Source organism: Rhinichthys klamathensis, unplaced genomic scaffold (genome assembly GCF_029890125.1).
Source record: "Rhinichthys klamathensis goyatoka isolate OS25496 unplaced genomic scaffold, OSU_Roscu_1.1 h1tg000530l_1, whole genome shotgun sequence".
Taxonomy (NCBI): domain Eukaryota; kingdom Metazoa; phylum Chordata; class Actinopteri; order Cypriniformes; family Leuciscidae; genus Rhinichthys; species Rhinichthys klamathensis.
This window is the reverse complement of record NW_026607006.1, coordinates 1,214,438-1,226,255: the sequence shown is the minus strand read 5'-3', so window position 1 is coordinate 1,226,255 and position 11,818 is coordinate 1,214,438. Positions and strand designations below refer to the sequence as shown.

Sequence of the window (11,818 nt, the reverse complement as noted above, 5' to 3'; positions counted from 1 at the left end):
ACGCTTGCGTCTGCTTGTGTACTATGAAAAGGAGCGTGTAGCTCGCGTCGCTCGCGTTGCTTGCTCGCGTTGACTATGTAACGGGCCTTACACTACTACGTTACAGCAAAAAGTTATATGTTACTATAATGTATTAGGCCTACTTTTGTAGCGCGTTACTCCCAACACTGTGCACAACACTGCTAATCAGTAATGCTGTTTTCCAGGTGCAGTGCGCATTTCCAGTGCAACAGAAGCAGAAATATGGAGGCATTCAATTAGGTGGTTTGCCCTTTCGGTGGACAGGAGCGGAGGGCGCCAGGAGAGACTGGCGCGTCAACAGCAGGAGCAACAGCAACAGCAACAGCTGCCACAGCACCCACATATTGATTTTGTTTAGTTTAAGTGCATGTTTTTGTTTTAGTTTTATTTATATAGTTTTTTTGTTAATAGCCTGTGCATTTTTTTTATCCATTAATTGTGTTTGTTGTTGACTGTGTTCTTTGTTAATGGTTGACTTTGTTCATTTGTTGTTCATTTTTTATAATTAAATCGTGGTCTGAATTCTGTTTGTTTACTTTGTTCACGTTGTTTTAGTATGCGTTTTAATCATTAAAACGATTTATTTCAGCTATAGCCACAGGCCTACGCATTGCTCCAACTAGCCTTTATCAAGTCAAGTCTATGGCGTTATTTTTTTGTCAAAAGTTATGAGCGTGTAAGACATGCTCACGAGCACATTATGTTATTTCACACGCGCAAAAATTAATCTTAAGCTGGCATGATAAAAGTACTCGCGCAAAAACTCAACAACCGAGAGGTGTACAGGTAGCTGCGAGCGAGCGCCTGGCATACTCGCATAGGTTAACTCTGCTTGTACAGTGGAATCCTGCTCGCGCGCAGCGGGCTTCTGCTCGCAGAGTGCTGTTTTGCTCGCCCAGTGGATTTCTGCTCGCTCAGCTGATTTCTGCTCCCTCGAGTCTACATGACTTTTGACAATTTGGGGGCGGAAACCAAGGAGGGCACTGACCCTCTTATGATTGGTCTCTTTCATCGTAATCACACCCACAGGGACATCCTCCTTGTACCTTGATTGACAGCTCTCATTACAGGAAGCACGGAAGTATCTGAAGTTTAGTCATTCAGTGGACGGAATGGCGGCGACACCGGAAGATGTAGGCGTAAGTGATATTGATATATGATGGGGGCTGTGTGTTTGACAATGTAGCAATTTAATCTGAAATTTGTTTGGAACATGTAAGTAGCTGACATAAGCTAATCAACCTAGTCAGTGCTGCATGTGTAAAACAAAACGTAAAGTAGGGTTGCCAACTGTGACGAATTAGCCGGGACGTGCCGATTTTTGGGCCTAATTTATTTGTCCCGATCGGGACCTCTCTTGTCCCGATCATTGAGTGCTACGCTGATCTGGAGTGATACAACAGCAACACGACCCGTAAACTAGTTCAAATCTCCTAGAATCTAGAGCTGCGCATGCGAGACAGAACATAGCTGTATGTGCGTCAGCGCCAAACATTGTAGTGCGGAGAGAGAGAGGGAGAGAGCGAGAGACCTTGCCTGCGAGATACCCCCCCCCCCCCCCCCCCCCCACCCCCCCGGTCAACAAAACCGAAATCGCCAAAATACAGTAATAAGCAGTGAGCATGCGCGAAGGCTAGGCATGCCGGATAACGCCAGTCTCCGACAAACTTGACAAAAACTGTGGTAATGACAAATGACTTTCTGATCGAGCATGAAATTTGTTTAATAACCTGAGGTTCGTCGTATGCTATGCCCCCAAAGAAGAGAAAAGCACAAACAAAGCACGGAGAAGTGGACCTTGCTCAGCAGGTGATCGCAACAGACATGGCAGCTAAAGAGGCTAATATGGAAGAATTAACCTCTCTGATTCGCAGGATAATGCGAGAGGAGCTCGATGAGGCGATTAATAGACTACAACCGCAGCTTAATGCTGTTAAGGAGCAGGTGCTTGTTTGTGCTACAAAAATTGGTGAAATAGAGGCTTCATTGTGTAGCTTCGATAGCCGTATAACCAAACTGGAGGGCGTAAATGAAAGCCTACGTAAAGATAATGATGAACTCAAGGAAAAAACTGAGCGCTTGGAGAGTTACAATCGCAAATATAATGTCCGTGTTATGGGCCTGACCGCTGATGTTGAGAAAGGAAATCCTACAAGTTATATGTCTCAACTGTTAAAAGACTTGTTCAGTGATAAGCTTCAGCTTGAGCCAGGGGTGGAGGTGGCGCATCGTGTTGGATCTAAGAGTAATTCTGGGCAACGGGTGATGATAGTAAGACTGCAGAGGCTGGTGGTGAGAGATGAGATTGTGCGGATTGCGAAAGAAGAAAGGGTACTAGAGTTTCGCGGAATGAAACTTCGCTTCTTTCCAGATATCTCGACGGAGATGGCTAAAATACGAGCGAGTTTTCGGGACGTGAGGAAGAAGCTATGGAGTGCGGGAGTTAAGCATGGCATAATTCACCCTGCCACCTTGATTCTGACTTTCAAAGGAGATACGAAAAAGTTTTCCAACCATCTAGCTGCAGAGACATATCTAAAGACGGTCATAGAACCTGAGTTGGACAAACAAAACAAGGAAGAGGCTTGATAAGAGGTAGCAGGAAGAATTTTGTGAGACTGTTGAATGGAACATCTAATAATAACTAATGATGATAAGTTTGTTTATGTATTCGTTACCGCTGAGTAATGGGAAAATAATTTATGTTTATGTCTGGAGATGGCGTGGCTGCTAATTGGTTTTGCTCATAAGTGGGGTGTGCATAAGTGTGGGTGTGTGTGTGTGTGTGTATGTTTCTATGTCGTTTTGGTTGTTTGTATGTTTCTATGTGGGTTCGTCTGTATGCTTTTCTGTTAGATATTATTTATTGTTTTTGTACAGCTCTACTATTGACAGATGTTTAATCAGATACAACGATTATGGTAAAAGATAGATTAAATATTAAAGGGTTACGCATAGCACATTTAAATGTCTGTAGTCTGAGAAATAAGATTCAGGATATTTCAGAAACTCTAATAAATAATAATTTGCATATTCTGGCAATATCAGAAACTCATTTGGATATAAATATAGACAATTCACTATTGCATATAGATAGGTACAATCTGTATAGATATGATAGAAATGCATATGGTGGTGGGGTTGCAATTTACATTCAAAATCAAATACCTGCAAAAATTAGAGCTGATTTTGGTTGTGTGGGTGTAGAAGCTTTGTGGTTACAAGTACAGTTACCACATCTTCGGCCTGTTCTAATTGGTGTTTGTTATCGACCACCGAATGTACCCATAGTTTATTTAGATAAGATTTGTACTATGTTAGACAGAGTTTGTGATACAAAATATGAAATATATTTTTTAGGAGATTTGAATATTGATTGGCATTTGAAAAACTGTTTGTTAAAAAATAAGTTGCTTTCATTAACAGAGATTTGTAATTTATCACAAGTTGTTAAAAAATCAACTAGAGTTTCTTATAGATCTGATGGCACAAAAATAGCTACGTGTATTGATTTAATTTTCACAAATGCCGCAGATTTATGTTCAAAAGCAATTTCTATGCCGGTAGGCTTTAGTGATCATAATTTAGTTTCAATTAATAGGAAAACCAAGGTTCCCAAATCAGGGCAGAAAATTATTGTTAAAAGGATATTTAAATTTTTTAATGAAAATGATTATTGTGAAGAAGTCAGAAATGTTGATTGGTCAAAGATATTACTTGAGGATGATCCTAATAGAGCCTTAGAGGCTTTTACTAGCTCAATAATGCCAATCATGGATAAATATGCACCATTGAGACGAATAACTGTAAGAACCATTGCTGCTCCTTGGGTAGATTTAGAACTTAAGGAGCACATAAAGCTGAGAAATGAATTAAAGGCTGAAGCAATCACATCAGGTAATAGTGTCCTGTGGAATGAGTATAGGAAATTAAGAAATTTTGTTACTAAATTAAACAGAACAAAAAAAAGAAATTATTATGAAAATAAGATTAAAGAGGCTAAATCTGATAGTAATAAAATTTGGAGTATGCTTAATACAATAATGGGAAGAAAAGCTAAAATGGTGCCATCTTTTATTGAAGTTGAAGGATCCTTTTTGACTAAACCCAGTGATATTGCAAATCATTTAAGTTCTTATTTCAAGAATAAAGTTTCAACTTTAAGACAAGGTATGAATCTGAAACAAAAAAGTTATTTAAATAATAGAACAATATGTAATAAAATAATGGGAAATAAAGCATGCAAATTTGACTTTGAAAGAGTAAGTACTACTACTGTTGAGAGTTTATTAAAAGTAATTAAAGAGAAACCATCAGGTGCTGATAACCTTGATGCAAAATTATTAAAAATAGTAGCTGATGTAATTGCTAGGCCTATAAGTTATATAATAAATCTAAGTTTAGAGAAAGGCATTTGTCCTACTAGTTGGAAAGTTGCTAAAATTATGCCACTTATAAAGAATAAGAAGGAACCACTGTCGGGAAAAAATAGTAGACCGATTAGTATTTTATCTATTCTGAGTAAGATTACAGAAAGAATTGTTTATGAACAAATAAGTATGTATTTTAGCATAAATGATTTAAATTCTGTTTATCAGCATGCATACAGGAAGGAACATTCTACAACAACAGCTTTGGCTCAGATAACTGAGGATTGGATAAAAGATATTGAAAATAAAAAAATTGTTGGAACAGTATTGTTAGATCTGAGTGCTGCTTTTGATGTACTTGATCATGAAATTTTGTTGGAAAAGTTAATCTGTTATGGTTTTGAAACATCTGCTATTGAATGGATTAAAAGTTATCTTGCCAATAGGGAGTTTATTGTAACATTTAATGGGAGTAATTCTGATATACAGACTCTCGATTGTGGTGTGCCACAAGGGAGTTGCCTTGGGCCGCTTTTGTTTTCTATCTTTACGAATGATCTGCCTTTTGTTTTAGAGAATTCCACCATGGCCCTATATGCAGATGATTCTACAATTTACACGTCCGCGCAAACCCTTGTTGAACTTAACAAAGTTTTACAAGTAGAACTGAAACTAATTGAAAATTGGATTAGGGACAATAATATGGTGATTAATGCAGAGAAAAGTAAATGTATGGTGCTGGGATCCAAGCATTTGTTAAAAGATCCGCTTGTGTTGAGTCTGACTGTGGGGGGTATTGTGATAGAACAGGTTACGGAGGCAAAGCTACTCGGTGTGATTGTTGATAATTTGTTAAATTGGAATAGTCATATAAATCAAATATTATTGAAAATGGGCAGGAGTCTGGCAGTTGTTAAGCATTGTAGAAAATTTATTCCAAATCGAGTGATGAAAATATTAGTAGAATCCTTAGTTCTATCACATTTGGATTATTGTTCAATTATTTGGTCAAGTACAACTGAAATGAACTTAAGAAAATTGCAAGTTGCTCAAAATAAAGCAGCCCGGGTAGTTTTAAATTGCCCTTTTAGGACTAGTGTTAGAGACTTGAATACTAGGTTAGTTTGGTTAAGTGTAAAAAGTAGGATTAATTATTGTATTGTTAATTTTGTTAGAAAAATTATTGTTACAAAAATGCCAGAAGTATTATACAGCAGACTGTCTTTTTTTAGTGCTGTGCATCAATATTCCACTCGTCAGTCAACAGAGAGTCGCTTTTTGTTACCTTTGTGTCGAACTAACCTTATACAAAGGACGGTGCTGTATAGAGCAATGGTGGCATGGAATTCTCTTCCGCAGTTTTTGATTTTGGGAATGAATGCTATGAATTTTCGTAAAAGATTAAGACTTTATTTATTTACATTTGAATAATTGTTATTATTTATATGTGGTACTTTATTTAATTATTAACCCTATAGTAGTATTGCTGTAACTGTGTACTGTGATAATGCATATTGTAGAGCTGTCGTTTTTGTTGTTTTATTGTTTTTTCTTTTAGTACGTTGTTGTATGGTTATGTAAGAATGTGTACACTCCATTTTTGTCTATATAATGTACGGTTTTATGTTATACGAATATTTTTTTTTTTGTTGTTGAAGTCTATAGACCCCAGGAAGAATAGCTACTGCTTTTGCAGTAGCTAATGGGGATCTTAATAAACTAAACTAAACTAAACAGTAATATGTCCCACATTTCTCTTTTCGGAAGTTGGCAACCCTAACGTAAAGTATGGGCAGTGGTTCCCAAACCTTTCATGGCAAGTGTTTTAGTTGAACTAGTGACCATGTATGTATGTCACTATAATGCATTAATGCAATTTAACTACACGTCACAACTTAAAAAATGGACAGAAGTCTCTCTGTTTCAGTCATGTACACACCCCCCCCCCCCGCTATTTAAAATGGACGAATGAATGTATACGTATTCAATATATTCTTAAGAAGTGTTCATTTCGTGTTGTTTTCCACTTCAACAGGACATAGTCAGACGTGAGGTTACTTCCAGGCTAATCATTAAATTAGAGTCAGCGCTTTCAAGAATGCCTCTTGACTTGGACTTCTTACAGTTTGCATGTCGGCAGGAGCTGTACCTCTGGGAAGCACTGTCAAGGCATGTAAACGTCCCCCCAGATATTGTACAGGCCTTAAGAGATTTCCTCCATCTGGTCATGGACCACATTGAAAATACTGAAGTTACCAGCAGTACTGTTGAAACTGTAGCTGGAGAGATGGGGCGTCCCAGGTACAATTTAGATAAGGAGAGACTTGTTGAGCTTTTGGAGATAAATCTGTCTGTGGACTGCATCGCAAAGTTACTGTGTGTTTCAGCCAGTACAGTCAACAGACGGATGAGGGAGTTTGGTCTCTCTGCCAGACAGAACTACAGCAATGCTACTGACCAGGAGCTTGATAATGCAGTCCAACGCATCAAAAATGAAATGCCCACAGCAGGCTATCGGATGGTCAAAGGGAGGCTAAAGTCCATGGGAATCCACGTCCAGTGGAGGAGAGTTACTGCATCAATGCATCGAGTGGACTCGCTTGGGATTCTTTCTAGACTGACTGGACTGGGCTGCATTGTGCGAAGAACTTACTCTGTCAGGGGGCCCCTTTCACTGTGGCATGTCGACACTAACCACAAACTTATCAGGTCAGTACTGTACAGTACAGATTATTCATTATTTATTTATTTAGTTAAATATAATGATGCAGACACTGATAGATCTCAAAGCATAAGTATGTTACCATGATATTTCTACAATAAAAATCCAGGTTGAAACTGGTAATGTAGGTCTTTATTTTGTTCCCATCAGGTACAACATTGTACTTTTTGGTGCAGTGGACGGCTACTCCAGGAAGGTAAGATTTCATTTCATTGGGTCTTTTCATGTGTTGGCCTTCTGTGTAAGCAAATTTGCTATGATGTACACATGTGTAATTAGTTACATGTTGCATTCAGATGGCTGAAATACTACCCTGTTGACGTGTGAGAAAAAGTTATTATATAGGGTGCCGCATGGTAGTAAGAGTCATTAAGGTGTGTTAAAATATCAGATTCCCTGAGGCATGAAGGGACCAGAGTGTAATCCAATTGTACATGTAAGATATTGACAAATAGTAAATGTACATTTATGAAAATGTCTCATAACACAGGTGATGTGCTTGAATGCTGCAACAAACAATCGTGCATCAACCGCATTCACTGCCTTCAAAAAAGCTACTGAGAGGCATGGAATACCCTCAAGGTAAGTTTTTTACAGGCTTCAAGGTATACAGACACAAACATGATGGATGTTATATTTTAAGAAAGAATTTACTGTTAAGTCAGGGTTCTCAAGGATTATAATTTTAAATGTTTCCTCACAACACTCTACTTCCTTATACTCTCCCAGTCATAGCCTTACCCCTCCACGCTGAACACGTTTATTCTGACACAATGTAGCACTTTATTTCTGTGTATTGTAAATTACTGACAGATTTTAACACACTGGTCATCTGTGTGTGCACTTCAGGGTGAGAGGTGATCAGGGAGTGGAGAATGTTGAAATAGCCCGATATATGTTCACTGTCCGTGGAACTGATCGAGGAAGCTTCATGTCAGGAAAAAGCGTCCATAATCAAAGGTTTTTCTTTTTTGTATTTTGGATGCTTTACCAAGCTAATAAAGAGGTCTATTGTGTGTAAAATCATAACATACTAACATTTTATCATGTCCTTGATTGTTAAAATAATCATTTCTAAATCCACAGGATTGAACGTTTGTGGCGGGATGTCAGAACATGTGTGATTTCAAAATATTACAACGCACTCCACAGCCTAGAGATGGATCACCTTCTTGATGTGTCCTCCAGAGGTAAGGGTTTGTCTCATCATATTGTGCTATTTATCATCTACTTTCTGTAGATTGTTGTACGTCCTAGTCAGTTAAATGTTTCCTGAGTCTGTGTTCTATTATTATTCGATTTGTGCATGGTTTGTAAGGTTTGTTGTTGTCCATCTTCTGTTGTTGATTTTATTTAATTCTAGTACCCATTCCATACAGGAGGTCTTTGTCCCCTGCCAGGCAGTTATTGTAAATAAGTAACTGTTCTTAAAAACTTGCCTGGTATAATAATAATCATGACTTGAGGTGGAAAACAAGAAAGGCACAGGCGTCCTTATGACGTGTCATCACGTGTCACTTTCACTTATAACAGATGTCTGGAGCACTTTAATAAACATTAATGGCTAGTCGTATGTCATTGTAAATCATTGTGGAATTTTAGAAATGGTTAAATACTGGGGGAAAGAAACAAATCAATGAGATGTATTTACAAAAGGCTACTCAATGATTAATGTTATGTTTTCAAAGCTCACCTGTGAAAAGTAACATACTCCTACCCTGTCCCTTTATAGAAGATCTTTTGACAGTCCACCTGACATTCCTTCCTAAACTGAAGGCAGACCTGGAGGCTTTTGTGGAAGGTTGGAACAACCACCCACTGAGAACAGAAGGGAATAAAACTCCTGAGCAGATTTGGCACTCAGGAATGATGCTTCGACCGATTGACCAGCCAGAGAATCTTGAGGTTCTTTTTTTTTCCTTTTAAAACAACTAAGTTGTCTTTAACATCTTCAGCTGGTGTAACAATCACAATTGATGCAAATGTTGGTAATACAGTTCATATGCACTCAGTAACCTCATTAGGTACACTTGTACTGTTTAACACCAATACGAATATTTAAGCACCTGATCAAATCAATTTGTTACATAGTTATACAAACCCTAAATGTTTATCTTCAACTAATGTTGAAAAGCCAAACAATTGGGATGAACAGATTACATTAGATGCTGTAAACATGGGATGACTAATGATAGCGGTATTTTTCTGTCTTGTTCGACTGTCAGGATATTGAAGAGCCGGACATTGACTGGGATGTTGCAGCTTACTATGGAGAAGATGTGGATGGTGTGATAGTAGTCCCTGAATTTGAGTGTCCACTGAATGAACAGCAGCTAGTAGAGCTTCAGGTGCTGATTGAAGAAAATGGAGACACTGACACTAGAGACCTTTACCTCCTATGTCATGAATATGTGCTTCAGGCTTTGTCAGGTGTTTAATGTTTGTTTTTGTGATCAGAAAGTGATGTAAATAAAATATACAACAACCACAGTTAAATCTTTAGATTTATTCTTTTGAACAATAGAACAACTTTGTTGTACACTTGTTTGTACACAGTAGAAAATAGAAACCAAGTAACTAAAACAAGTAACAAGGACCTTAAAATGCTACTTTAGTGTCTGCTGAACTCGTAACCACCACAGATTGCCTCGGTTAGGTTGTTTTCAAACTCTTGGGAGGTGGCTAAGTGGCGTGTAGGAAATGTAATGGCAACAGCACAAGCATTGACAATGGGGTAACACACGCTATGTGCCCCATAGCGGGAGTCGCAGTCATGATCAAAATTAACAGTTATCTTAAGTGCCTTTCTCTTGGATTCGATCAGTGGAACATGTGCCTGACCTGTGACCCACTGAAGGAAGCGCCGGACTGACAGGCGCTTCCCCCCACCATTTGTTCCGTGCACAGCTGCCACGTGACTTTGACCTTCAGGGCTGCCCTCTTCTTGGCTGTCTGCTTCTTCTCAGAGACAAATACAAATAAGTAATTTCCAACATTTCTGTTAGTACAAATGCATTCGTCATATACATGGCGGGGGTTTGACAGAATACACATACGAATATAAACCTAAAGAGGGAGTAACTAATAAAAATAGAATAAAATGAAACCGGTGGAAAACAAGTGTATGATAGTATGGTAAGAGTGATGCACAAGGATTATAGAAAAAGGTGCTAAGCAGTGTGTTACCTCTGTCTTCCAACTTTTGCAAGAAATCCTGCAGAAAATGTATGATCTGCATCTCTCGCTGCCGTCTCACAGACCCTTCCTCACTGAAATCAGGAGACAGCGCAAGCAGAAGGAAGTCTACATTCACCTAAAATAAGGAAGCAAATAAAATGCTTAAACACGGTAAAACAGTAAGGATTGCAGATTTAAATTAAAGATTCATTTTATGTTTTGGCCTGTAGCGTTAAGCTCTTTGAACACACATTTGAAGGCAGCTTAAAGTAAAAATGCAGAATATGCCATAAGAGCAAGTCATCAGTGTCTCTAACAGTGGCTGTTCTAATAAAATAATTGTTCATTCACAATGTTACTGACTTCCTGTAAGTGACCGGGGACAAAGAGCTGCTGGCACATCTGGGTGTGCTGTGCTAACACCTCATCTAATCCGTAGAGCCTCAATCCCTCACGCAGCTGGTTCAAGATCGGGATCAGCCTCACCAGTGCATGCAAAGCGATGGCACTAATAAACAGTAAGAAAATAATACTGTATTGATTCAGAGTTAAATTGTTAACACTAAAGCATTTTGTGACACATATTTATGTTATGTTTGTTAACTTACTCTGTGATGGCCTTTTTTTGGTCAACATTTATTGGCCCAGTGTAGCCACATGCCACAATCGCATCTGATAAGTCTATCAGCCTTTCTCCACCTTCTGCATTTTCCACCTGAAAGTAGAGACACAACCTTGATATTTGCAAAAAGAGACAAACATTGTCTGATAACTTTATATGCCTGACTTGGAAAAATTTATGCATTACACTGTTTAAATACCTCTGTAATCAGATTTTTAATATCCTGATCAGTGACTTCGAGTACACCAACATCCTTGTCCATCTCCCCATGGCACAAGAAATGGTAGCACCATCTTGTAAGGAAGTTTGGTGCAGGACCCCATCGGTCTTCATCGATCCTGCATTTTGCCCCCAAGACTGTGGGTTTCCCTTTCATTGGAATGTTGTGCAGGTAATACGACTTAAATACAAAATTATGTTCTAAATGTTCCAGTCCAATCTAACCTATAATGCTGCCTGAATCATAATCATACACTGTTCGTTCGTTGGCCAGAGGAGAACTTTTCATGAAGTTTGGCATGAATAGTTGGCTAGAATGCTTTCAAGTAACATTACGTTGGTTTTATTTTTGACATTATGAATACAATTGCTGCCCTCAAATGTTAATCTGAACTAAAATAAACCTTTGTTTATAACTACTACAATATTAAATTTAATTTTGTCCAAGGAGCTGTTTTGTTTTATATGCTCCTAAGAAAAGTCAAGTATAGCTCCATCATTGCTCAAAGTAAAAAAAATATCATACTTTATGTTAGTTTTAATAAAAATATAATTTAATAAAATTAAATCAAGGAAATTTCTCTGGCATTTCTTTCTTTTTGCTGTATCGAAAACGTACCGAACCGTGACACAAGTGTATCATATTGAACCGTGAATTTTGTGAACCGTTACACCCCTAATATATAT

The 11,818-nt window shown here is 38.2% G+C and overlaps 2 protein-coding genes across 2 annotated transcripts; one reads left to right on the top strand and one right to left on the bottom strand.

The window, feature by feature from the left end:
- Positions 1–6,405: 6,405 nt before the first annotated feature.
- LOC130073213 (uncharacterized) lies at positions 6,406–9,599 on the top strand. Its single transcript, XM_056238680.1, has 7 exons — positions 6,406–7,100; positions 7,264–7,309; positions 7,604–7,695; positions 7,963–8,073; positions 8,200–8,303; positions 8,846–9,018; positions 9,339–9,599. Exons 1-7 carry the CDS (start codon positions 6,490–6,492, stop codon positions 9,549–9,551), a joined length of 1,350 nt encoding a protein of 449 aa, XP_056094655.1. The 5' UTR covers positions 6,406–6,489; the 3' UTR covers positions 9,552–9,599.
- Positions 9,600–9,678: 79 nt separating this feature from the next.
- LOC130073219 (uncharacterized) lies at positions 9,679–11,227 on the bottom strand. The gene is made up of 5 exons (XM_056238685.1): positions 11,112–11,227; positions 10,899–11,005; positions 10,654–10,798; positions 10,300–10,426; positions 9,679–10,071 (listed from the first exon to the last, which is right to left on the bottom strand). Exons 1-5 carry the CDS (start codon positions 11,172–11,174, stop codon positions 9,725–9,727), a joined length of 789 nt encoding a protein of 262 aa, XP_056094660.1. The 5' UTR covers positions 11,175–11,227; the 3' UTR covers positions 9,679–9,724.
- Positions 11,228–11,818: the final 591 nt, after the last annotated feature.

Excerpts from the sequence above, each read along its gene's own strand:
- LOC130073213 (XM_056238680.1), top strand. The coding sequence starts at position 6,490 with ATGCCTCTTGACTTGGACTTCTTACAGTTTGCATGTCGGCAGGAGCTG. Across the intron at positions 7,696-7,962 it reads AGGCATGGAATACCCTCAAG|GGTGAGAGGTGATCAGGGAG; the intron begins GTAAGTTTTTTA and ends TGTGCACTTCAG. Across the intron at positions 9,019-9,338 it reads ACCAGCCAGAGAATCTTGAG|GATATTGAAGAGCCGGACAT; the intron begins GTTCTTTTTTTT and ends TTCGACTGTCAG.
- LOC130073219 (XM_056238685.1), bottom strand. The coding sequence starts at position 11,174 with ATGGACAAGGATGTTGGTGTACTCGAAGTCACTGATCAGGATATTAAA. Across the intron at positions 11,006-11,111 it reads TTAAAAATCTGATTACAGAG|GTGGAAAATGCAGAAGGTGG; the intron begins GTATTTAAACAG and ends CTCTACTTTCAG. Across the intron at positions 10,799-10,898 it reads CAAAAAAAGGCCATCACAGA|TGCCATCGCTTTGCATGCAC; the intron begins GTAAGTTAACAA and ends ACTGTTTATTAG.